This window comes from Pipra filicauda, unplaced genomic scaffold (genome assembly GCF_003945595.2).
Source record: "Pipra filicauda isolate LSUMZ 115617 unplaced genomic scaffold, ASM394559v2 scaffold30_size5312502_pilon, whole genome shotgun sequence".
Classification (NCBI taxonomy): domain Eukaryota; kingdom Metazoa; phylum Chordata; class Aves; order Passeriformes; family Pipridae; genus Pipra; species Pipra filicauda.
In genome coordinates, this window is record NW_024104432.1 from 4,085,312 (window position 1) to 4,112,952 (window position 27,641).

Genomic DNA, 27,641 nt, shown 5'->3' on the forward strand with positions numbered 1-27,641 from the left:
AAGTTTTGCAGCACACCTTCCCTTCTGCTGGAGACTTGCTGGATGGAAATGCAACACTCGATACCCCTTTGTAATTCACACCAACCGTGGGCACATGGGTGGGTGCTTCAGTCCCTGCTCACAGGGTTGTTTTAGGGAAAATAAAATGGCCAGAGAGGCAGAGGGTGCCAGAGACTGTGGCAAGAAAAGCACTGTTTGTGTGCCCAAGAAAGGTGATTAGAGACACAAGGGTTTAGTCATGGTGTGACTAAGCCCCACAGGGCCTCAACATGTGGGCTCCTATCTTCCAGCACCTCAGGAGACCTGGGACAAAGGTGATGCCAAATGACTCAAAGCTGTTTTCACCACGGTGAACCTACATTTGTCTGTAAACATAACCCTGAGAACTTCAGGAACTTTCAGGTCATGACCTGTGCTACTGCAAGAAAGTAAATGTTCCCAGAGTCAGGTGGCTGCAGAACCAAAGGGGTTGCATTTCACAGTGGAGCTTAGCTGTACATCTTCACACACCTTCTTCAATTCATATTTTAATCTGGTCATACATCATTTTGGTCAGTGGTTTCTTCAATACTGTCTAACTCTTCAACAGCATTTTTAAATATCATCATATTCTTCGGTTTTCCTGGAGCTGGGATTTATCTCAACCCTAACAGGCAGGATTTTGCCATTGGGTTGTTTTTAAAACATAAGCAAGGTTGTTCTTTCCCAGAGCCCTCATTTTAGATGACAGCAACGAATATTAGTTTGTCATCATGTATATCCGATTTATTTATTAAATAATAAAAGAGCTATGTGCAATACCAACATCTTAAGTATGTTTGATATTAGGAAAGAAAAGAGCCTTTCCAGGCAACAGAAACTTCAGAGCCAAGATCCAGGTGCTGGTAAGATCAAGTATTTGTATAAAACCTTGCTGCTGGCACGCAGCATTGTGTCGGAGCTGTTCTTAACAGAGGTGCACGAGCTCTCTCTTCATGTGCCCTTGGCACAGGCAAAGAGGTCACACTCACACTACACAGCTGCCTCCTCTGGTGCCTTCCCATTTCCTGCTGGAGTTCCAACTGCAGCACGAGAGCTGGAGCTACCAGCACACATCCACCCGCTGGAGAGGCTGAACTGCTCTTCAGTTCCTTATCTCAACAGACCCTACAAGCTCAACACCCAGTTTTGATGCCAACTGGTCACAGACTGCAGCCACCCTTTCTGGCACTTCCACAGTCAAGCAGCTCTTTATGTCTCCTCGTGCAACTTCCTGCATGGAAACCATGAAAAAATTCAGCATCAGAACAGGTGAGGCACATCCATGACTGTGGTATCTCCTAAGCAGAGTGTTACAAAGAATTCCACGTGGAACACAATGGCTTTACCACAGCTCCCTAACTCCTTGCTGACTTTTTAACCAAACACCATTAAGGCTTATCTACAAGGGACGATGCAGACTCTTTGCAGAGCATAAGATGTGTGACACAGCACCAGAGATACACAGAGCTTTGGTTCTCACCTCACCTCCAGCAAGGCTGAAGCACAGACCAGAAGCTGCAGTCTGTTTCCACCACTGAGGGAGACACATCCTTGAATTTAAGGCCACTGTTATAACCCAGTCCGAAATACTCTCATCCACATTAACTTCAAAATGCTGGAAGCCTACAGTATGATCAGTGTTGAGATGGATTCTCTCTTCCAGGCACCAGACAGATAACCCCACTGACAAGTATTAAAAAGGTATAAATGAACTCAGAAAGAGTTACCAGCTACTACCTCTCTGTGAGTGCCTGGGATTGCATCAAGACTTTCAATTGCACCAGTGAGACATGTAAAGTCCTTAATAAAGGAGAAAGAATAAATAGCAAACTGAGCGACAAACACATAAATAGAAAGTGGTTTCATCAGTTTATTGCTTTTTGCTGCCACTTCACAGAGGGTCGAGTCCACGCAGGCACATTCAAAGCAGCACACACAACCATGGAGAACAAGGTTTTATCACAAGCCATAAAACTCACAGAAAAACAATCTAATCCTACAGCGACATAATCTGAGAATTTCACAGTAAATACAGTATCTCCAAAAAGCTATTGGCATTTACATTAATCAACCTGATTATTTTTAAGTTGCTGAATAAAGCAAACTGGTGAGGGACCAAGTGCTCAGAAACACATACTTTAGGTGTATTCAGGACATCCCCCCAATGCACATATTCTGAAATCTTCCAAATTTTCACTAATGCTAAATGAAATTAAGGTATTTTGCTTCCAGTTTAAATACCAGGAGAAAATAATTTTAATTTTGATTTGCATTTTAATATATTAACTAAAAGGATATTTGTATAAAACTCTTCACACATGAAATACTTTTAAATTAAACAATATATTACACTTACAGGAAAAACATAGACTAGAAATTTATTGCTAGTGTAAAAATTAAAGTTTCTCATGAAGGAGGAGGCTGGATTAATATGATTGCTAAGAACACAGACAGTGTCAGTGACAAAAACTTCTGATTTTCAAATTTGCTCACCACCCACAGTTGGCTTTCAAGGACACGTAGGTACATGGGAATTATGAAAGATGAGGTCCACAATTTTCTCCAGAGTTATGCTTTATGAGCTGATGTCATTCCACTGCCTTTCAGAATAACAGTGAGAATCAGTGTGCTGCATTCTAACGTCAATGTTCACTAGATCTTCTCTTCATGGAATAAAAATAACAAAACACAACCTCCCTAATCTTGCATTTCGAAACTTTAGAACTACAACTACATTCATATCTTTGCCCGTAACAAAAGGAAAAGTGGGAACGTTCACCATGTGAAGAGTCCATGATTATGAACAAAGTTTCTAGGCCAACCTTTGATCGACTTGCTAAAAAGCTTTCACTTCCAAAGAAAGCCTCTTTCACATAGTGTAGATTAAGCAACACCACTAGTCAGTGCAAACAGTCATATCTAATACTCAAGTAGTTACAAAATAAAAATGAATGCCAAAAGTTGCTTACAGATCTGCACAGCCCAGTGTCTTTGCAGTGGACTGATTTCCATTCACAAGAACATATATCTGTAGCTTTCTTCTTTTTCCTTTTTAAATATGCTGTTTTCAGCAGTTACCTGGCTTGTTACTAGATTATACTGCTTTCTCAAAGTGATTTTCTTCTTTACTTATACACACTCACCCAATTGCTGACTTAAAAGTTCATAGAAGACCAACAACTCTACCTCCTCCTTCAATCCAACAGTCAACACTAGAGTTCATAAGTATTATCAGCATTGCAAACTATTAAGGTGATGATATCTATAATTAATTACTTAAAGATCATAAAATCAACCAATGGAAATTGTAACCTAGTCATAGATTCTATTATTGCTAAATAATTCCTACAAACTGGTGTTTTACAGAACCAGCAATCCTCAATTCACTCAAAAAAAAAGGGGGCAGATTTTGTATTAATGCCACTTCTTTAACTGGGGTAGGGTTCTAACCCAATACATTAATACATCAATGATTTTGATATCAATCATGAATGCCAAGGTACTCACTACTCAGTTGTTGCCACAACAATTCCTTTTCCTTCAACTCCACTCCCGCGTTTCTCCTTCGCACCAAAAAAATTATTAGCACAAAACCAAAAGAATATAAATATTTGAGGGGGGAACACAATGCTCAAGTTCAAGTAATGAAAGACTTCAGAAGCACACGCCCTTCTTTTCATGGTATGCATGAAAAGGAGTCAGACACCAAGAACTGGAACAACAAAGGCAGGAGTTCAGTGGAAAACAACACTCGGGTGCTGTTAGACAATTCAGGCCAGCGATGTGCGTTCCACATACATCTGAAAACAAAAAATCTGCTTTTATTCAGACAACTTAAAACATTTTAAATACTTTAAACACATCTCTCTCAACTCCAAGTCGTATTTACACAGCTATTCACAAAAATGTGCAAAGTAAAATCTGACAAAATTAATTTACAAGTCCAACAAACTGAACGCGACATTAAAAAAGGCAGCAGGGATTCCACGTCCATTTTATATACACTTTAAAGAACTAAAGATTGCAAAATGGTTGATCTGGAAATATAACAAGTCCTGTCCATGCTGCACGTCAGCCACTAGCTGTCTTTGCTGCAGAATTCACAATGTATCCCTCCAGTGAGGTCTTTGACAACTTTTTCTTTGATCAGCTTTTGCAGGAATTTTGTTTCGCTTGTCACATTGTGCATAGTTTGTCCGTTCATGGCAGCCATGCAGAGGTTGTTGTAATAGTGCAAAGGTGTGCTGGGCTGGTCCAGGTCATATCCAAATCCTGCTATGCTAACTTCATCACACAAATGTGTGGCCAGAACAACCGCTGTGACCCCGATTGTAGGTACGTTCTGAAAAAGGGGGGAAAGTGAAGTTTGTTCAGTTCAAACATACAGTTTATAAAAACACAGTTTTTGTAAAACATTTTACACAATTTAATGGCTTGGTCTATTCCCCCTGCTCATTTAAAACTGAAATCAATTAATCAGTTAAAACTAAAACTAAAAATCAATTCAATGATCAAGTAAAGCTAAATACTCCAGGGTAAAATACCAATACAACTTGAGTATTTGCCTTTAATGAGGCTTTTGGCTGTCAACACTAATTTTTTTTTCTGTGAAGACAAGATGCCCTCTTACTGTGTAGTTAAACTGCAAGTGAACCCTCGCTCCAAACACTCAAACAACTCCTGACATGCAGTTAAACTTGACATTTCTTGAGTTACAGTTATTTCAGCCTTGAGCAACAACAGGCTCTCTAACAAACAGTATTCTTCAGAATACGACTTTTCACTGAACGACCCGCGAAGAAGGCAAATATACTACGATACAATTAAGATACATACCTTGGTAAGTTATGTTATTCTGTTAAATAAATGTAAGAAGATCCTTCAGAGATTCATGCAATAATTAGATGTCTTCTCACATAGTTCAACAGAACTAGTGACAACCAATTCCTCCAACGCATAATTAAAATAACAAAAACGCAGTGTAAAATTAAGCCAGGCAATTCATCACTCTGTACTACTGCAGGAGCAAAGGACATGGAGGGAGGATATGCCCATCAGTTGCTACTGAGTACTCTGCACACACTGCATTTCCAACAGCTGCAAGGCTGCTTTAAACTGGCCTGGTTTTCATACTCTCTCTGCTTTCCCTGCAGCTGGAGACACATCTGTCCACAGCTGATGGCTGGTTTGCCTTAATGGCACTGTTTGTAACACACTTAACATATATCAAACGTGTGCTTTTGAGTATTTCACATCAGTCACAAATATGTGTGAGTGAACACACTCTACTGGAGTGAATTTATGTCTCACAGCATCTGAATGTCATTTCATGTCAGTAGACACAGGCATAATACCTCATCTAAAAAGGTGAGCTGAAATCTTATTTTGATTTTGCACAAGAAAATACAAGAGTCTTTTGAGAGCACATAATCTCCCTATTAGTTGAGACTAGTTCTGAAACTGCACTGTTTGATTCACCTTGTATTTTACTGTCTCCCTCTGGTAAAAGGAAACCTCTTACCTTATCCCAACCCCAGAACTTTGATCGAGGCTCAGGGAACTGTAAGATGTCCAAAGCTGTCTCTTTGATAATGACTGGATTTAGAATCCGAAACTGCTTTGATGTAAAAGGAATTTTCTCAGCAACCTCCCTCCAAAAGAAGAGTCGCACCCACAGAGGCTAAAGGAAATAAAAAAATACAGTTCAAAGGGAAACTCTGAGACAGACTCAGTAGCAAATACAAGTTACAGAATTCACCAGGGAGTCTGAAAAATTTAGGAAACAGTTTATGACTAAGGTGGTTCAGAAATACCAGCTCAAGTGACTGACCCAAAAGAGGAAAATCTTCAAAGTATTTGGAATTGCAGGGAGGACAGCAGAGGGAAAAGTTGTTTATTCTGAACATTTGGCTGCACTTTGTGTTAATCAGTCAACATATCCACCAGCACCCCCAGGTTCTTCGGGCCTTCCCCAGCACAACTGAGCAGGCAGCAGCATTTAAAGAAATGAGGAAGGGAACCACAGTTTTCCACAAATATTAACCAGGCATTCTGAAGAAAGCACTGGATTTAAAACAATTGTGCTCAGGCTTTGAAGAGAAGAGCTGCTGTTTGACACCATCCAGCTAGTGATAAATGTAATACTTTAGAAGAGGATTTACACAGGACTCAGAAAGCTAGATTCTGATCTCATGCCACTGCAATCAATTAGATGCCCACTAATGGAAGAAAAAATACTACAGCACACTCATTTTACAAGTCCATAAAATGAGTAGCATTAAGCAAATGACAAAACTGACAGAGCTGCAACATAGACCTATATTTTTTTAAACAGGCTTTAAGGAATAGAAGCTTAAACTGATCAAATACAGGTTGTAACAGTTCCTATCTTTCCACCCGTAATCTGAATCAGTTTACTACAGTACCAGTGCCTGCACAGAGAGCTGAGCCAACTGAAAGATGAGTATTTGAAAGAAGTATATTTGCTATTCACAAAATCACAGAGCCACTGAAGTTGGAGATGAAGCGATCCAACCCCCCTGGCTCAAGCAGACACCCCAAGCCAGATGCTCCGGACTGCATCTGGATGTCTTTTGAGAAAGATATCCATGGATATTCAACTCCACAACCTCCCTGGACAATCTGTGCCAGTGCTCAGTCACCTTCCTTAAGGCTGAAAAAAAGTTTAAAAAAAAAAAGTGTTTCCTGATGTTCAGAGGAACCTTCCAGGTGTTTCAGTTTGTGCCCACTGCCTCTTGTCCTATCACCAGACAACACTGAAAAGAGCCTGGCTCCATCCTCCTCAGACTGTCCCCTCAGATATTTATGTACTTTAACAAGATGTTATGACCCTTCTCTTCTCTAGGCTAAACAGTCCCAGCTCTGTGAGACACAGTAGAGTCCCTTAAGCATCATCGTGGCTCTTCAGTGGACTCTCTCCAATATGTCCATTCCCAAATCAGATGCTGGCTCTGCATCAGCAAAAAACAGCAAAGCAAGGAAGAAATGTGGGAATGAGCTGATCTGCTCCTAAGCCACACAAAACAAGTACAGGTACTCTTTTCAAAAAGCACATGCTCCCAACATGTAACTCACTAAGAGAGGATGCTGCAGATGCCCCAAAAGCAATCATTCTTTCAATCCCTTCCACAAATTTTAATACAGAAAGCCAGCCTTGTACTAGTCATTCTTCAAGACCAAACCTTAAAACATGAAATAGCCAGAAAGCTTGTAAAACAAGAAAGTCAGGAACCCAACTCAAGTTACAAAGCTGCTGGTCATCAAAATTACCACACTGCTGCAGGGAAGGTCACAGACCAACACTGTCTTGCCCCCAGTAAAAAAAAAAAAAAAATTTTAAAAAAAAATCAGGAAGCAGAAGTTCTTCAATTTGCACAAATTCATGGATTCAGGAAAATCTCCTCTCTGCAAAACATGCTCAGATTATTAAAAACAAGGCAATATTTCTCACACACACTCCCTGGACTAAAGTAGTAGTAGTAGACAGCCATGGCCAATATTAAACAGACCTTCCCACATGATCCCATATTGTAAAAATCACAGAATTGAGAAGGGAATTTGGAGTACCTAAACTAGCACAGATCAAACAGTTAAAAAACTTGGCAGGCTTTCTCCTAAATCTCTCTCAACAATTTAGAGTGTTTGTTTTCAATCTGTGGTCAGAGAAACCAAGCTACCAGTTTTCAACTTGCAGAAATTATCTGCCTGCAAATTGAAAGAGGTGGAAGCCACCAATTCAAAGTTAATTTGGAAATATGAAACCCTTTCTATCAGTTCCTTAGGAATCTCTGCACTTCTTTAAATATTCAGTTCGAGAAATAAGCAACCTCATCATTTTAGATGATGTTCAATCACATGTTTAACTGCATGTATGCCTGTTGTAGCAGTACAGGCTTTAGCTGTTAAAAAAAAATGAGTTGGCATTCAGAAATCTCATTTTTATTTTGGGCTCTACAACCTTAAACAAGTCACTTGAACCTAATGTGAAATGAATTACACTTTAGTAAACAGCCTGTCATGTTAGCTTGGTGTGAACCACCAATATCTGCACAAAAAAAAAGAAGTGTTACTGTCAGCACGGGGCTTCAACGTGAATGCTGGCCCAACTGTAACTAGGAGACAGAGCTAAAAAAATCCCACAAAGTTATGTAAAAGATCCTCAGCACAATAAAACAGGAACTAACGTATGAATCAGCTCCTTAAGCACTGGAAGGGAAAACAAACAAAAATACAGGTACACAAGACTGTCACATTACATACCAAGGTTTCATTTTTCACCATTGCTTGAAGCCAATTGAAATCAACACTTTTAAACAAAACAGCCACAAACAAGCTTGCAGGAGGATACTCATGTTCAGAAAGGGGGGCTCCTTCTGGGTAAGTCATCCTTATAGTTGTTTTGTTACCAACGTGATCTGTGTATCCTCTAACTGGTGCATCATTTAACCTAGGGAAAAAAAACCCACAATGGTGATAAATTATATTTAATAAACACAGGTTATAATCTCATTAAAATATCAGACACTAAGCAAAAACTTGACATTCAGCCCACAGATTTTTAACAAAACACAGTACAGTGTTTTCTCAGAGGCTCTATGTTCGTCTCGTGCACTCATCCTGCCCTTATCTTTGGGAGGAAGCCAATTCTATTTCTACATTAAATGGCACAAGTGCAAAACTTTGAAAAGATTGAACAGAAAAGTAACTTAAAACAGCATTGCAGAAGTTCCTGTCTATTGACTTATGTCAACTCAAGAGGTTTAAAAGAGGAAGGGGAAGAAAACACACAGAAAGTTGCCTGTGTTATCCTTTTCAGATATATATATATATATACATATACATATATATATATATACAAAGACACATGTACACACAAACTCACATGAGTATTCCACACAGAAAAGCATTCAAATTATCCCTACAATGCAGTGTAATGCATCCTATGGGTTTATATCATTCCAGCTCACCAAAAATTTAAATGCTGGCACACTGCTGACCAGAGCAACATCATCCTACTCCATCAGTTCTGCAGAACAGTGCAAGTCCTGCAAACTTTTCTGTATCAACACCTTCACACTGCCAGCCCTAATCTTCAGAGAACAGCTAACACAAGTTCTCTGCCCCTGCACATGCTAACAGGTTTGTTTACCTTTGTATAAGAGCTACTGACTCAATGAAATCTTCCCTTTATAAGAGGAGCAAGACATACTTTACAAAACAAGCTGGGAAACTGCTTCTATTAAATTTACTTGTGACTTTACATGAATAAAAACAAGAAGGAGAGTTCAAAGAGCAATGTTTAGAAGGCACAAATATAGAACACATAATCCAGATGTTAAAAAATATGCACAATCACAGAAAGCACGTGCTGACCTTGCAAAGATCAGGGAAGATAAGTGTGCTATAAAGGCATAAGCAAACACCAGTGCATACTGAAACACCAATTAATGTGTTTGAAATAGGGGTTATAAAAAAACAGTTCAAATAAGGATCCCAACTAGACAAGGGGAAAAAAAAATCACAGGTGAGTCCTCTGAAAGCTTGAACATATGAATGGATAAAATCACAACTGTCTACTTGTCTATGATTTCACTGGTTTCTATCTCATTTCTGCCCATGGGGGGTTTTTTTGTATCTGAAGTCCACAAATAATTACACTGAATTCCTGGCTTGCAAACATGACAATTTATTTTCCTCCTAAGACTTCAAATTCCATCAAGCCACAAGTAAATTTATCAAAAGCACTTTCAGAAAGTCCTACGAGTTGCATAAATGTTGGAGATACTCTTCTCTTAAAAAGAAAAAAAAGTTGGCTCATATAGTAATGTTGAAGTAGTTGGAATCCTTAAATGGAAAATATGTACCTTATAACAATATCAAACTGATTCAATAAGTGACCCAGCTCTGATCCATGAAGAATTCCACCACTGCCAACAACAACACAACGCTTACAGTGTTTTGACTTCAAATCTTCTGGTAAATCATGCTCAGGCAAGAGTTCGAGAAGATTTTTAAGCTTGTCAAAAAACTTGTGAAATCCAAATGGAGGTTCATATTTAAATAAAGCTTCATCTTCATTTACATTTTTCCTTACAAAGGGAGATATGTCCACGCTATATTTCTCTGCAAATAACCTGCTCATTTCTTTCTTCACGTAAGAAGGTCGGCACTGCTCCTGCAATGCGGCGCTGGCATATTGCTGTGCTCTCTAAAACAAAACACACACAATTTCAGTCAGGAAAGCCAGTTGCAGGAATGGACAAACCCTCTCAGTGCGACCCACCAGCACTTTAGCAAACACGGGGGTTTATTAAAAAAGTTTAAACGTGGAAGTACAACATATTTTAAAGCATTTACTCAAACACAGATACTAACGAGTGCAGGGTGAAAAGCTGCTAAGGAATGCCTCTCCATGCAATCACTTGAGCCTAGATATGAGGTTCCTAAAGGATAAATTAGGCTAATAGAACTGCTAAGTGAAAATTAGCTGTTTGAGAACATTTGTACTATTATTTACAACAACAAATAAAAAAAAATAAAAAGCTAGAACATATGTCTACCTGCCTAATTCAGCAGCAGGTAGAATTCTACCTCACTGCTCAACGGCATGACCTGAGTTCTGCCTGTGGTAGGATTCTACCAGAGACAGATCCACTGGGTTAAAGTGCTGTGAAACAGCAGGTTGGACTTGCTTAGTAATCAGAATGAAGCAACACTTCTTTCATAAGCATTGCTGAAACACTATTGTGAACGACTAAGTCAGGATTTTATAAAGAATGCAAGGTGGGGGTGTTTTGAGTCTTCTCTCAAAGACCAGCCACCAAAATAAAAGACTACAGTTCCATATAGCATAAAAAGATTAAACTGTCAGATGAAACTACACATTGATCCATTTCACAATAAAAGCAAAACACTACTCATTATGTCTTTAAAAATCTGTAACAGCAAGCAAACATCTGATGTGAGGAAGAAGAGAAACAGAAAAGGTATTACTTTTATCCATTAAATAAAATCTTGTTTTCATGTTCTCTTCCCCAATAAGCTCTGTAGTGTTTTCCTCCACTGTAATTAAAAGGAACATGAGCAAACACAGGGTTCAGAGTCTAAAGATTCCAGTCTAGTGCTAATTTAGTTCTCCTGTACTGCTAAGGAACAGGAAGTGTTTATCTGGGCGCACAAGGAGGGAAGCTGTGCTGCTCTTTTTCACTTCTTTTCCTTTTCAACCAAGATTAATCTACAGAACTGCCTCTACCACACAGAACTTTTCTGCAAGTTCAGGCATAAACACTACACTGGGCAAAGCACAACTGAGCAACTTTGTGTTGCTGTACTTCGTTGGCAGGACTCAGTGTATCTTTGGAAGAGTCTCATTTTTAAGGCTGACACCTATCAGTAAAAATTAATGCCACTCACATGGCAACTGCCCCAAACAGTTTGTAATTAGCTACTACCTAACTATATCAGAGCAATACTCTTTCTTCATCCTGCACCTAACACAAACAAAAATGAATCATGAGACAGCAATAAGCACAGCCCATCCAGTCTTTAGGTTTGCTTGGCTTAAGGTGTTTGCTCTTCAGAATCAAGAACATGTTACTGAAAAAAACAAATGAGTCAAATGAGAGGAAAAGGGGAGGCAAAGAGGCTCAGAAGAGGAAATACATGCACTGAAGATGGTGGGAGGTGGGGGAAGATACGCTTGCAGTAATGTTATAAGACTGTCTTAAATCAAGGCTTCTGCTGTAAGTTGTGTCTTAGCATTGAGATATTCAAAGCTAGAAATGTAACAGCTCTAAGCCAGGTAAGTTCTGTTATAAAGTGAAAACAGGCTAAGTAGCAAAGGCTTTAGTGGTGTCTGTTACACTGGCTTAAAAGGCACATGCAAAACTGTACATAAAGTACATAGCTGCTACCTTAAATGAATAAATTAAATAATAGCTGCACCCTCCTGCACATTTGCCCTGTGATTCCAAAAACATCTGACCAACTATGAGTCAAAGCAGACCAGGCAGATGGCTTAGGTAAAAAAAAAAAAAAAAAAAAAAATTGGTTTAATGTGTTGGGTTTGGGTTGTTGTTGTGTGGAGTTTTTTTTGATACGTTACTTTTCACTTGCATCAATTTTCTGATCACCAGTGTCATCTGCACTGACACAATAGCAGGACTAACACGTCCATTTCAAATGTTAAAGTCACAGTTACATCATTTTACCCCTAAAAATCCAGTTTCTCTATGCACTTCTGTTGTCGTTCCACAAGAACAAAACCCAGAAGTTCTATGGCATGAAATGAAGCATAACATATTTTCCCTCACAGAAAAATGTCAGCATTCTAGTTCTTTGTTGTAGAGCCCTATAACTCTTACATTGTCAATTAATAACCTTTTTTTTTTATTCCAAGTGAAAAAAAAGCAAGCCAAAAAATACCAACCCTTACACGATCGAGGTCCACATACGGCATTTTTGTTCTGTCACATTCTTCAGGGCCAAAACGTAATTTGAGGATATAAAGGAAGCACCCTCCGACCACAAAGAGTACAAGAACTCTAAAAACAAACAGGAGGGTGAGGCGTAAGAGAGAAATAAAAAATAATCTTTTTTTCCAGCGTTCAATCAACCATTAAATCAATATTTTTAAGCAAATTTAGGACAGTTGAATACTTGCATTTGAATTAAACCAAAAAAACCTGTTGCTTTGTTCACTCCAAATCTTTCACAACTCTTCAGAGCTATCTGCAGGAAAGTATGAACATATGTGGATGCTTTGCTAAGGAACATGTTGCCTGCATTATATACTTGAAATGCTCTGATGAGTCAAACAACTCTCCTCACAAAAAGAAGCAAAGAGTGACTGTTGTTTTCTTCCGTAAAGGGCAACTCTATCTTGGATTATGTATTTTCATGCAAGTTGAGAAGAAGAATGGAACTTCAAATTGCATGATTTTGGGCCAATGGCAACCACTGAAACAAAACCTCCAACTTGCTGGCAGGACACAATGCAGAATTTAGACGTTCGGGTTTATACTGAGAAGCCTAACTTGGTTATTTACACCCCCAAAACATGGAGAAGAAAGAAAAAAAAAACAAACAAACTTTAAAATTTAATAACACAGACTATCTGTATTTTTGATCTACTGATTTCTCATTCCTAAGGAACACCACTCACTGTTGATGTCAAAATAGTCACTTAACTCATTTCATGTCTAAACCAATCTGTAAAAAAATTGCATCATTATTTGGTTAGAGTTCTGGTTGTTGCTCAAGTATGTAGTTTGAGCTTTGTAACTGATTTTCACTTCCCATGGTCTCCTAAGGACCAGACGTTTGTTTAAACATCTTTACAAAATATACAACTTACTAAGTGTCCAGTGCTTCTTGAAATTATTTCAGATGAAGTTAATACAGATTTTCATTTTTCTTTAAAAAAAGTTTGTAGCATATGAACTAATAGATGCAATCTTGACAGTCAGTTTGCAGTACAGGCTACAAACAAGGTGACCACTGGAAAAGCAGCACTGTTCTCACATCTTATTTAAATAAATTAAATCTTGCACTGACAGGTGGCCTAAAACCTTCATTAGCATGTTAGGCTGCAACCCCTGGAAATCAGAAAGCAGGGGATTCACAGCAGATGAATGAGGCTGGTTTTCACCCACAGAAGTTTATCAAGTATCCCCAGATTCAGCTGGGGCTGCACCATTCAGGTGCACAAAACACCTATGGATATAATTGCTTGGTTTGGGATTTTTTAAGCTGTAGGACCCAAAAATTAATGTGGCATCAGACTAGTGAACTTTTTTGGTGTAAAATATGGTTCTGGATGCACATGAGCACATATTTATTAAATATAATTTGATGTCAAGTTATAAACAATGGAGTAAGATTTTTGATGCAGCATTTCAGAAGTCTTCATAAACAAAGTAACTACAAGGAAACACCTCTCCAAAATACCCACTCAGCATCTGCTGGCCTTCAAAGCCTTGACACTGGAATTTTTCTGGATACAAAAAAAGAACTGGAAATGCCCCTGAACAAAGTACTAGGATCTCACTTTGGCTTGGGCATACACGTACTACAAGGAGTGAGCTCAGGCTCTTAAAAGGGTTTTCAGTGCCCCAGGGAAAGCTGTGTGCCCAACCCTCCATCCAGTGCCTGTGGCAACCTCACGCCTTGACTTCTGCATCCTTTTTGTAACTGTCCAGGCTACGGGAAGAAATATTGACCCCTATGTTGCTGTGACAATGACACTTACTTGCAAGTACCTTTTAAAAACCAGCTTGGTCTTCTCATCTTCATGTGCAGCCACCTTACACCATTGCACAGGAGGTGAATGATCACTTTTCAGCTTCACAGCGTTACTGTCACTCAGCATTGCTGTACAAAAAAAAATTATCATAACTTTTGCTGAATTGAAAAAACTTTTGCTGAATTGACAGGATGTCCCCAGACTGACAACTTTGTTTCCCGAAGACTGTGATTCTTAGTTACAGCATCAGGAATACTGAATTGTTCCTGACCTCCTCCTGATCAATAACACACTCATTTCAGCTGCACCACCAGAACATCATTCTAAAAATGCTGCCAGGCACTGATCTATGCATTCTTCATCAGAAGCCTGAAGTCTAATAATTGCAATTACATCAGTTATTGTCAAACACTTTTGTTTGATCTGGTCAAACACACTCCAGACAGGGAAAAAAAAAATAACGTATACAATATGCTCAGGGCATTTAGGATCCCTGAATCAAAATCAAATCCCTGCACTACACTACCCTGCAGGCTTCAAGGATGCTCACAGCATGCAGAGCCTGTACACGCCATCCTCAAAACTGGAACCCACGTTTCAAATCAACTCCCCGGTTTCCCCAAGGTTCAGCAAACCTGACTCATCATCATTGCTCTGAATCTAATACTGACCTCTTCAGCAGCCCCAACAACACAGCCAGCAACTTCAACAGCAAGTACTGAAGAGAGTGTGGAGAAGGTTTTGCCTGGCACAAGGCAGGAGCAGAAGGCTGCCAGCACAAGGGTAGTTTCTACGCACAGCAGCAGCTCCCCTCCAACAACCATCAAAGAGTGCACGGTGCTCCCTCACAGATGGGCAGGTCACTGATCATTAGCTGGCAAGAAGCAAGCTCGCTGCTCACCTTGTGTAAGCTCCCATGAATTTCTGTCAGCACACTCCAGTCCTGATTTTGGAAAGGAAAATGCAGGCTGGCACATCAACTTCTCACCATCAACCGAAGATGTGAGCAAACAAGGAAACACTGTGCTAAGCCTACCCCTATGAACCTGTTGGTTTTCCCCTGAAAGGAGAAGGGATATGGGTAAGGGTGTTTCCTACCCACCCTTGGCAGCACTCCCTTTGATGAGCCAACCATAGAAGGGTGCAACCTGCTCCTCCATAGTGGAGGATTTCAGCCCTACTCATTCCCTTCGATCTCGGTGCTTGCCCCTCTCTGCTGCAAAGGTCCTCTTCAGCTCTCCTGCCAAGAGCTCTGTCACAAAAACTATTTAAAAAAAAAAAAGCAAGGCTAAGGGAAGGCTTTCATTTAGGGATCCCAGTTCACAGAATATTCTGAGTTGGAAGGGACCCATAAGGATCATCAAGTCCAACTCTTAAGTGAATGGCCTAGAGGGGGATCAAACCCACAACCCTGCTGTTATTAGCACCATGCTCTAACCAACTGAGCTATTCTCAGGGATGATCTTCCACATTCTCTTTTCCACCTCTTTTTATTTTATATAGTGATATGACCCACTTGAAACCTCTACAAATCTCTACAAGCCTCTACAAACACTTTGTTTGGATGAACAACTGATGTTCTTAAACACTAGGATGAAGGAGCTGAGGAGACAGAAGCATCCCCTCCAGAACTCGAATCCAGGCCACTGAAATTTCAAGGGTATCTAATTCAGAACTAAGTCTCTTTGCACAGTCATGCATCATTTCTCAGTAATAAATTTGGTACGCACAGCAGAAGGTCAAATAACACAAACCACTGTGAGACAGGGTGGGACAAGCAGAGATAAAGATCGATAACAGCATCTGAAGTCTTCTGAAGAGGAGACATCAAGTGATGCTTTCAGGGTGACATGCAGGTGATAATAACTCACAAAACAGAGCAAGGCAAAAAAGTCCTAATGGTTTTTGACAGCAGGAAACCTCAAACATAGGTTATTATGGCATTGCTAAGAACCTCAAACTACTCATCTAGTTGTATTTACTAATTGCACAGGCTCTCTGAGCTCTCACACCCGTTTGCAGGCCTTTGTCACAAAGCTGCAGTATCTTAAACAGCCCCTTTTAGCAGATCTGAAAGCACTGTACAAACTGAAGTCAGTAGCATTATGCTTGTCTAGGAACAGGGTAAACTGAAGCCTAAGGGGTGACATCCCACAGTCTCCCAGAATTCTAGCAATTAAGCTGGAAATCGAATACAGCTCCTGTCTCCCACACAACCTGTCAAGGACACAAGTCAGCAGGTCACAAGGAAGCTATCAAGCCTTAAAAGCTTCTCCTTTTCTCAGAACAGCACCTCATCTCTATTGCCTCCATCTACACCACTGAATAAAAACTGCATTGAGGAGCAAAACTGGGTGTTGACACCACCACCCCAGTCATCCACATCACAAGCCCAGTTTGCTCTCAACTAAGATTTGCAGCAAATCAGTCAAGTCCACATGAGTAAAGGCATCAACAAAATTTGTTACAAGGACCATACCCTAGTGTTAGTTATGGATCACCAAGTTGAACTGTTCTACCTTGAGATGTTCAGTGCCAATCCAGCAGGACTTGTACAATCACCTTTTATTCCGTGTATGACACATGTTCTTCCTGCCACACTACACAAACAAGTCAGCTCAGCAGCCCTCATCCAGGACCTTCATACTACAGGACCCGGTACTTTCACACCAACACACCTTGAGATGCCAGGTATCCATAGGGATCATGTTGCCAGCATGCACAGGGAGCAGCCCCAGCTCATGGAACCTGTAAGCACGATCACGCCAAACAAGAGGTGATCAGAGGACGCTGCAGAGCTGTGGAGGAGAGTGTGAACAAGGCCTGCAGACCACATGGAAGCTCCAGGATCACTCCACGCAGTGCAGAGAGTACACTCCATCAGATCACCTCAGAGGAGACTGTCTCAGACCAGCACCAACAGGTGGCACCCAGCGCTGTTTGGGAAAGGGAAGGGGATCTCTCACCAACACGGATGGCTGACGGCAGTGACAGCGTTAAACAAGGCAGCAATTGTATCTGTCAGTTCCACACATCTCCACAAACACAGCTGGGGAGAAGTATAAAATGGAACCTTATTTTTTTAAAAAATGAAAAAGCAGGAAACAAGCTTCACCTAGAAGTCAACCTTCACTGTTCTTCACTAGAGAACAATGCAGGTAATAACTCTTGGGTAAACATAAAAAGGTAACTTGATCATAGTCTATAGGAGCCTACATCAGAACGGATTCTGTGCAAAAGAATCAGTCAGACCAGGTGCCACAGGATCCTGCTACCAGCAACGCGACATTGTGAGGTCTGGCCACGGTACCATTTCAGTAACATTTCTGAGGGAACACGCTCCAGGTTAGCAACACATTTTCCAGCACTTTGAATCAAATCTGTAACATTTTACAGCTTGAATTCTAAGGGCAAAATTAAAGCCTCACTGCCTTAACATTGTTCAAAGCAGGTTTATACTTTTTTGCAAATTAGTCTTTCCTATTCTAGGACCCAGGTTCTCTTGTAACTTGACAGAAAGACTTACATGTGAAAGGCTGCTCAATGCATGCATGTAAAACTTCCTCATTGCCTAAGTGCACTAACATACTCCTGGAATCATCCTGCAGCAAGGAAGGACACAGCCAACCTCCTCTACTGTATAAATCAACAAGAGCACCCTGCAAACACCATGCTTTGAATCGTACTTTTCATGAAGCCTTTCAAAACAAAGGGAAGGCTGCAAGAGATCTGAAATATGAGGAAGGAACTGAAGAGGTGGAAAGTGATTCAGACAGAAGGGAATTAAACAGGAATGCAAGACTACAATAAGCTAGTGCTATCAGAACGTCTTCACCGACTCTGAGCAAAATAAATTCCAGCTGTCCTCAAACAGTTGCTTCGCTCATCCCGGATGTGGAAAAAAAACCCAAGAAAACAGACAATTTAATTAATCACCTCAGCACATCCTCTCCAAGTCCAACTCTTAGTATGTACAACTTTTTTTTTATATTTTTTATATTGTTTATATAACTGATATAATTTCAGTTTTCATTTCCACAGCAACATTCTTTTGTCAGTTCTGTTCACTACAGATGATTCCTTTCTCAAACAGATCAATATATATAGACAGATACATACATATATCAAGTCAAAATGCATCTATCCAACGCAGCTTTTTTTAATTACTCAGGGTTGGATCCTGCAGTCTTTATTGAAGTCAATAAGCCCCTTCCACCGGCTGGAATGGTGTAAGAGTGTTCAAAAGAGCAAGGCAGCAGTAACAAGCACCTTAGAGTGCACCTTTCCCACAGTCTTCCTGAGTTTAAAAAAACATAAATCTGTGAGTTTGCAGAGAGAACCAGGGCAGTTAAGATACCAAGAGCACCAAAGAGCTGTTGCATACAAACACCACTGCACTCCTCCAGAAAGGAGCCCTGCTACAGTTGTTTTGAGAGCCATAAATGCAAATGTCTCAATCTGCATACAAAAGATGGCTCAGTAGTACTGCTGTGTTACAATCACATTTTGCATTGACGTTTCTATAGCTACTCATTGTGGTGCAATTAGTGAGAACTCAGGGGATTTAATTTTGCTTTTCATCTGCAGAACTTAAGTGCTCTGTGCAAAGCTGCTTCAAAGGATAAATCGTCCATCGGTAGAACATACTCCAAAGTTTTTTGTGGTGTTATTCTTTTCACCATAATTTACTTCTGTCTCATTGTTATTCTTAAGTAGACAAAATTTCCACACTTGAAGTATTTCAGAAGCAATTAATTTAAGCCTTTGGGATCGCTTTTTATGTGGGGCAACTCTGGGCTTTGTGGGCAAGAGACACCATCTGTTCTCAGAGTTGTACAGCATCCAGCACAACATCATCTTAGACGACACCTGAAGCTCCTAAGAGTTGAAAATACAAGTTAACTTTCCCTTCCCACGGTACCACCACAAGCATAGAAACACCAGAAACACCTAGCTTTACAAGTCAGTCGATATCAGGGTCTTGCTGCACAATGCAGCCTTTGAGGTTCACATAAAGAGATCAAGGGGCTGCAGTGCAACGCCCACAGCAAATGGAACCTGAAAGTCACCCTTATATAATGGAATTACTAATCACAAATGATGGGGCTCGAGCAGGCATTGAAACAGAAGGTAAAACTAATGCAAAAAATACCCGAAACCCACCTGGCTCCTTTCATGCCTTCTCCTCTAAATCAGATACACATAAGTTACCTAAGAAACATACCTCCAAAACCAGTAAACGATAAGATGAAAGCTACCTGGTTTTGAGTAACATTTGTTTCAAAAAAGAAAGGCAAAGTTAAAAGGCAGAGAAGGTGTTTTCACAAGGAATTAACTGGAGCAAGGTACTCTTTATTGAGATGGGACATTAAATTTCAGCAATGACCTCTGCATGAGCTTCTTGTTCTGTGGCTTTTAAAACCAACAACAACCAAAAAAACCACCTCAGTTATACGGCAAAACTTTATGCAAGGAAGACATTAGAAGAAAAAAATTAAGAAAACTTAAACGTAATTTCAGATTGTTTCCTGGGACACATTTGGAGAAAAAAGATGACAAAAACCTAACTGACAACTAAACACAGTGTCTGTGATTACCTGCAAGAGTTGGGCCCATGAAAAGTAACACATTTCAATCCCTTCTATAGCCCAAATAGATGAGATAATAATTTTCATTAAGGCTTCCAAAATTGATACAGTATTTTAAGTAGAAAGTTATTTATTTATGTAAAAACACAAAAAATAGTTTGGTAAAATTTACAGTTAGGATTAATTTTGTTTGCCTCTGCAGTACTGAAACCCACAGAGATCAAAACATAAGGGCTGAGACATTAAAAAAATAGTAGTGGCTAATTAGGTTGGAGCTTTTGTAGTTTATGCTTCAAAACCAGATGAACAGCAGAGCCTCTTGCATGAAGATACCTAAGAATACAAAAACTTTAACTTCTTGATCTTCCATTCTTAAGACAGTCATTTCAAAACAGATTCAGAAATCAGCATAAAACTCTCCCCGTTCCCACATCCACCCAAAATTCGTTCAACTCTCTTTACTGGGCAAACCAGTCTTGATTCAGGGCATTTCACAGTAATGTAATTTTTCTGTCAAGGAATACAACTGCTAACCATCAATTCTAATATTGAGAAAAAGAAAACAACCTAACACATGAGGGTTTCCTTTCCTTTCACAAGCTAAACTTAAGCCAAACACTCCTCCTTCTCCCCTCCTTGCCTCAATTTCCCTTATTTTTGCCAGAGTTACATGGAGCCTGTCACTGCTCTTTTGGTGAGGTGACAAGCAGTGCAGGAGCTGGAGTCAGGTGCATAATGTTTTCTGTCTGCAGCTCCTCTGTGGTTTTCACTATTTCCTGTGCTCTTCTGAGCTCCTTACCAGCATACCACCTCTGACAAAGGTAGTCCACAGTCCCTCAGAGTGTTCCTCCTCCAGGACTCTCCCTCCCAAGTCTCCTTATCAAAGCATGATGCCTTCAAACCCTTCCCATGCTTTCAGACTTCATCATCCTTTCACGGGAAACAATAAGCCATAATGAAATAAATTTTGCAAATAACCTCTATCTGTTTACATAAAACACGATAAATAATTTTATTTTTTAAAACCAATAGCAGATCAAGCTTCATCTCAATAATTTTTTTTTTTGGAGGGGAACTGATAATACAAAGAATAAAAGAGCTGAAGCTTAGGAGCGTTAGTTGTGCACCCCATTTATACATACACACAGGACTCTGCAGTCACAAGTGTTGTACAGTCTAACTGTTGCCTTACAACTGCAATTATTTTTATCCACCCAAAAATGAGTATTTCTTAAACACAAAAAAAATTTGGAAACATACTATCTTCTGACTTAGAGAATTTGTTATTAAAAAACCCCAATCAATCTGAAAAAAGCATATGATCATCCTCTAGCAAGAGGCATTCCAGAAACTGCAATATAGTGAAGGACTGCCTCACTTTCAGAGAATGTTCTGGGTTGGAAGGGAGCTTAAATATCAGCCAGTTCCACCCCTCTACCATGGGCAGGGACACCTTCCACTAGAGGAGGCTGCTCAAAGCCCCACCCTACCTGATCTTGAACACTTTCAGGAATGAGGCATCCACAGCTTATTTGGGCAACCTGTGCCAGTGCTTCACTACCCTCATAGAAAAGAATTTCTTCCTAAGATCTAATCTAAACCTGCCCTCTGTCAGTTTGAAGCCATTCCCACTTGTCCTGGCAACACTGAACCTTGTCAAAAGTCCCTCCCCAGCTTTTTTGTAGCCCTTTTTGGTACTGGAAGGTGCTCTAAGTTCTCCCCAGAGCCTTCTCTTCTCCAGGCTGAACAACCCCAGCCCTTTCAGCCTTTCTCTGTAAAAGGGGTTCTCCAGCTCTCTGAACTTCTCTGTGACCTCCCCTGGACTCACTCCAGCAGATCCTCATCCTTCCTGTGCTGGGGCCCCCAGAGCTGGATGCAGCACTTCAGGTGGGGTCTCACCAGAGCAGAGGGACAAAATCCCCTCCCTCGACCTGCTGCCCACACTGCTTTTGATACAGCCCAAAACATGGTTGGGTTCTGGGCTGTCAAAGCACAAGGCCAGCTCATTCCAAGCTTCTCATCTCCCAGCAGCCCCAAGTCCTTCTCCTCAGGGCTGCTCTCAATCCACTCTCTGCTCAGCCTGTATTTGTGCTTTGGATTGCCCTGACCAGCTCCAGGACCTTGACTGAACTTCATGAAGTCAACTTTCCAATGACTTGTGCAGAAATTAATCCAAATTTTAAAGCCAAAATTTAAACACAGATTTAATGGATCAGGAAAGCTAACAACCTGCCCAGATGTTGAAATTGGAATCAAAATCTATACAAGAAAAGTAAAAAGCCTTTTATCTGGATGGCTCCATTTGCCCATAGCGACAAAATACTCAGGAAAAGTAGGGAGAGAAGAGGAACAGACAAGTTATCCCAAAGGAACTGTTTCCGATTGAAAAATCGCTTTCTATAACACAATAAACATTGAAATATCTTCTTACAGGACTTTTGTTCAATGGCACATGACAAAAAACCTTCAAAACCACAAGCATGAGGAAAAATTCCAATTATACTAATGATTTGAGGGAGACTTATCAGGAACATGCTAAAGCATGAGAGACTCTTGTGTTATAAGCTATAGCAATGTATTCACTGTTGGATATTTATCTTCAAATAATCTTCTGATCACCATCCTACCACTTCCTATCCAAAGACATAAAAGAGACAAAAGCCAGGGAGCTGTTGCTGATTAGGGACTGACAACTTCTTGCCAAAGAAAAAAAAATTAAGCTAAAGTTAAAAATTAGACACTTCTGTCAATTATTTATTCATCTACAACAATATAAATCCTATAGTTAAGTTTGTATTCTAACATATTCAGATAGTTCAAAAACTTTCCTTGAATATTATTTGCTTAGTGCCTATTACTATTGAATAAAAAAAGCATTTGACAAGATACCTGTTCTAATGAACAGAGTCAGTTGTTTTGGTTAATTGAAGAATACATCTTTGATGGCAAAAAACTCTTTAGCCTATAATATGGTTATAAGCACTTACAGCAGGACATTATGCACCAGTGTAATCAATGTGTCTTAGAAAATGAACTTTGAATGGAAAGGCTTTTTAATCAGACAATAAAAAGTAAAAACCTATGTCATCCGTACAACCTGCAGTTCATTTGGTCAAGATCTTTCTCCTCAGAAAATACAAATTTATTACTGCACCCATGTGTGTGGACACAACTGGCAAAAAGTGAAATAAGGAGCAAATGACAATTTCAGAGCAGCTGACAGACACTCTCAAAGGTACTGTGAGAAACAGAAACCTAAAGCCGGGTGATTTCCAATTAGAATTTATTATATGATAAAAGCAAATTCAGCGCTGGATTCAAATTCAGCTGATCAGGGAGGAGTTTTAACAACTCCCAACGCCTGTCACACCTGAAGAAGACAGTTGTTCTACATTTATTTCCAGCTACTTCATGAATATTCATTATACATAAGCATAAACATTACACATTGTTAAGTCAGACATTCAACAGATGTTTTTCTTAAACAAGAATGTTATCTATAAGCATCCATAATATATTGTCAAGTCAGACATTCAGCAGATGTTTGCTTGTTATCTATACAAAGTTATAAAATTTTCGAAAGGTGTTATTATCGAGATAAATAAACAAAATTTCTTCACTATCAATCTTACACAAGGTAAAAGGGAGGTAACTTTTTTTATGTCTTTATAGGGGCCCAATTAAGTTTTACGATTTGTTTTTCTTTTCTCTCTCCAGGTTATATTGACCTTACACTATTTTCTTTTTAATTAGCTCGAATCATCCTCTCAGTTTATCACAGTACCAACAGGATGACAGGTGAAAATTATTTTGCCTGCAGTCATGAATAGCAGCAAGCAACAACAGTGCCCTAGAGGCATCATAATCTTTTTCCCTTGCCTTAAGACACTCTACTTGTGTTTTGTTCTAATTGTTTAATGGTTCATTCCTACACCCTCTTCCCAATATCAACCACCAACTCATGAAATCATTAACAACCTTACGTAATTGTGTCTATTTGCCCAGTTTTTTTCCTTGGGGAAGGAAACACATAACTAGGCTACAACTTGCTCTTAGTCTTGGGTCATCCAGAGAGAACACACACAAAAAAATGGTTCCAGCTCAAATCTAGACCAATTATCAGCTTAATCAGAGATGGAGTGAAATGCCATCACTTCCTTTCAGCAGCATTCACAGGAAGCTTTTTAGACATTAATAGTGCCTGCTAAAATAATGTTATAAGAAAAGAACTCTTAATGAGGTTCTAAATGATAGTTCAATGTTCAAAACAGGGATACTCTCTTAATTTCACTTCTGGCTTGGCACCCTCTTCTCTATCAAGTTTTCCAGACTTTTCTGTGAAACCTCTTTCAGGTGCCCTGAAGTGAGGAACAGCAAAAAAAATGTAATAAATAAACACCAGAAATATCAACAAGATGTGCTTCAACACTTAAGAGGGTTGCTGATGCTTTGTGACAGATGAAACCAGTACCTGGATTTGGAATTTTTCTGATTCCCAAGTAAGCAACAGAAAGTCAAGTGTCGCAGCCAAGCAGGAAGAAACACGTGAGTTAAAGCACTGCTGTTGTGAACAGTGTGATATGAAAAAGATAAGTTTATTTCTTACAAGGGAAGCTTCTTAGACCCCCTCGTCCCTTTTTCTTCTGCAGGAAAACCCAGTTTTCCCCTCCATGCCACTTGTGTAAGAAACACTGGCCTGCCTGCTCTGGATGTTCAGAACCTGATGTCAGCCACTCCTCAGGATCTGCTGAAGCCAAACACACACAGCGAATGAACCGCAGTGTAACAGCAGGCAGCTGCTTCTCAGAAACTCCTCCTGTGCGCATCTCACACGCTCCTTTCACATCCTTCTCCCCACAGACCCACACCAGAGGAAGCACTGCACCACTCCAGCACTTTGGGGAAGAGCCACACAGCCAGGAAGGGAGGAAAAGAGCCCAGTGTATCAGCACATCACCCCCTACCAGCTGGGCAAGCTCATGGCACACAAGCAGAAGATATTTCTGAGCCCCTGCAAGGAAGCCAAAACAAATTAGGTCTTTCCCCTTACATGGGAAGTTTGAGGAATAAATCTTTCCTAAAAGAAATGGTCAGAAAAGACAGGGCATGGCATTAGTCTTTACCGAGCTAAGGAAACATGCCTTTTTCAACACAGCCAAGATGTTTCATATTACATCTGAATTATGGAGCAGAATAGCACTGAACAACTGGTAATTATGGAACAATGCTAACAGCACAGCAGCATTTTTACCAGAGCATCATCTAACAACACTCCAAGAGATCACGGTAAAATCACACTTGAGCCAACAGAAGCAAAAGAAGAGATGCCAAAAGCCTCCTGTGAAGAAAAGGCTAGAAGGGAAACTACAAAGAACATTGCTGGAACCAATTTTAATGCTTAACTTCTGAATCCAAGACTTCAGGACCTAACAGGTAGCAGAGAGTGCTGATGGGATGGGTAAAGGAAGAGCTTCTCCCAAGGATAACAGAGAGCTTCGCTTGTCCAGCTTTGCAAAAACAGGTTGAGAGTCTGTCCTTAGATACACCAAACATGTAAACAAAGCTAAAAGCAAACAATTCAAACAAAAGCACAATGTTACCACACAGGAAAAAGCAGACATAAATAAATAGGGACTAGGAGCAAAAGATTCCTGAGTAGCAAAGGAATAGCCCTCCCATAGAAGTAATGGAAAATAACAGACTACACGAGTTTTAAGGAAGTCCATAATAAATTAAGAATAACTTTATGAGAGCTGCCTGTCACAGGGAAGACTCATGTCCGAATTAGAGTTGGGTGGTTTTGAAGCTCTGGATGCGCCTGCTGAAGATGCTTTAATCTGTTATATTTGAGCAGGTTTCATTCAGACTCACCTGTAGCCTGAAAATTATGCCATGACAAGTTTGAAGCACTGTCTGGATCTTATTCAGTACATTAGCCTTTACCAAAAAACTCAAGAGCTACTTAAGTTTTACAGGTTCTCTTATCTAAACAAAGCAACTTACCCTCCAAGTATTCCAACTTCACAGCAGCCTTGGCACATTTGATATCTGTCACCTAAACTGATGTACGCAAAGCAAATGAAACTGAACATTTTTAGCCCGTTCTCTTCAATAAAAGGAAGTTTCTACTACCGCAATTTGTCTTCCTACATCCTGGCCCTAACTGCCTATCAATCACTTGGCCAATTTAATGAAACTCCACGGAAAGGAGGATGCTAAACGCTAAGAAGTTCCAGGAAACCCGAGGTGGGATGAGCTCATTTCTCATCAGCCCAGAGGAAGCAGAAATTGCACTAAAATGCTTTCATGCGCTAACCCTCCAGCTGCATTTTGACCTTTTAAGACATTCCCTCAGTCTGGCTAGCAGAGGGCTTGGGAGACAGCTCAAGATTTCCTGCTGTGTGATCTAGAAGGGAGATAGTAACCTCGCTACAGCAGATGGAATAACAGTCTGCAGGGAAAATACCCCTCCTAAACCGCATCTGGACAGTCTGATCGTAAGCTGCGTTTGAAAACACCTATCCACTTTAGAGACATAAAGAATATCCTCTACAAGTTTTCTTTGGAAAGACAAAAAACATCCACCTTAATCTACCCTTTTTTCCCCAGAAAGAGACAAAGCCAGCCATTTTCCACAGGGAGAGCTGTTTACATCCAGTAATTTTATGATTCATTTCCTATTCATTTCCATAACTAAAGAGAGTGGCAAAACAAACATGCCTCCTCCATCAGCCTCATGTTTTGATCTTGCCTAATTAAATAATAAATAAGCAAAGCTGAGCACACATGCAAAAAAAAAATTAAAAAAAAAAAAAAAAGGAAGAAAACCAAACGAAAGTCTTTTTCGTGAGCAGTGCTGAAGAAAATAAAAAGGTTTTGGCAGCAACAGCAGAAGCCGTATCTGTTCTGCACTCACATCACTCCAAGCATGAAGAGAGAAAATCACCCACAAAAAGCCTATCGCATCCCGCAGACAGGCAGAAGCCTATAAATTCTAATCCGGAGGCACACCCGAAGACAGCCGCCGCTACATCCTCTCCCTCCCTCAAGACAAACGCGGCTCCCATCGCCCATCGGCCCCGAGCACTCCCGCAGCCCCACCTCCCCCGGCCCGGGCGCGCCGGTGCCTTCCCCGGAGGCAGCTCTGGCGCCGGTGGGGTTGCGGTGGTGGAGGGGGAGGAAGGCACATACCGCGGACTGCAGGCCCCGCGCCGGGCCTCCCCCTGCACTGACCACCCCCATCCCCCCGCCTTGTCTCTCCCCGTCTCCCGGTGCCCCCCGTGCCGGCAGCCCCTCGGTACCTGCGCCGTGCCCGGGCCGGTGTCTCCTCATGGGCGCGGGGCGGCCCCGCCGCAGGTAGCGGGGCCGGCGCGCGGGCGGGCGGAGGGAGGGGAGAGGGGGGCGGCGCGGCACGTGGCGGCGCGCGGCCAATGGGAGCCGAGCCGCCCGCGCTGAGGGGGCCGAACCCGCCCCCCCTCCGCCCCCTCCGCAGCCCCCCTCAGGGCCGGGGGTGTTCCCCGAGGAACGCTGGTTTCGCGTGCCCTTCTTTCCCTGAATAAGTCGTGGGTTTGTTTGGTTGGTTGGTTTTTTTGTTTGCTTTGTGGATTTTTTTTTTTTTCACACACGCATGGCCCTGCTGTCCCCCTCCTCATCCCCTCGCTGCCCGCACACTCGCCCCCTGTGGAGAAACGAGGTGGGTACCCCCACAAAAAAAAAAAAAAAAAAGAAAGAAAGAAGGAAATCACCGCGTTTTAGCTGTTTTTTTTTTT

At 40.8% G+C, this 27,641-nt stretch overlaps 1 protein-coding gene across 3 annotated transcripts; it reads right to left on the bottom strand.

Annotated features, from left to right (window-relative positions):
• Nucleotides 1–1,867: 1,867 nt before the first annotated feature.
• On the bottom strand, nucleotides 1,868–27,270 carry ST3GAL5 (ST3 beta-galactoside alpha-2,3-sialyltransferase 5). 3 transcript variants are annotated; one of them, XM_027736611.2, is made up of 7 exons: nucleotides 27,174–27,270; nucleotides 14,301–14,412; nucleotides 12,476–12,584; nucleotides 9,906–10,249; nucleotides 8,302–8,488; nucleotides 5,543–5,701; nucleotides 1,868–4,363 (listed from the first exon to the last, which is right to left on the bottom strand). In XM_027736611.2, the coding sequence occupies exons 1-7, from the start codon at nucleotides 27,202–27,204 to the stop codon at nucleotides 4,100–4,102; spliced, it is 1,206 nt and encodes a 401-aa protein (XP_027592412.1). In that variant the 5' UTR covers nucleotides 27,205–27,270; the 3' UTR covers nucleotides 1,868–4,099. The 3 variants fall into 3 exon arrangements, with proteins under 3 accessions (XP_027592412.1, XP_027592411.1, XP_027592418.1); XM_027736610.2 differs by having other exon boundaries at nucleotides 12,470–12,584; XM_027736617.2 differs by lacking the exon at nucleotides 27,174–27,270 and having other exon boundaries at nucleotides 4,058–4,363; nucleotides 12,470–12,584; nucleotides 14,291–14,412.
• Between the last annotated feature and the right edge of the window lie 371 nt (nucleotides 27,271–27,641).

Bases quoted from the DNA above. Each gene is read 5' to 3' on its own strand.
- ST3GAL5 (XM_027736610.2), bottom strand. From the start codon at position 27,204: ATGAGGAGACACCGGCCCGGGCACGGCGCAG. The intron at 8,489-9,905 runs GTACATATTTTC...TTTTTTCCCTAG, and splicing joins CAGTTTGATATTGTTATAAG to GTTAAATGATGCACCAGTTA. The intron at 4,364-5,542 runs GTAAGAGGTTTC...CCCCTTTTTCAG, and splicing joins AGTTCTGGGGTTGGGATAAG to AACGTACCTACAATCGGGGT.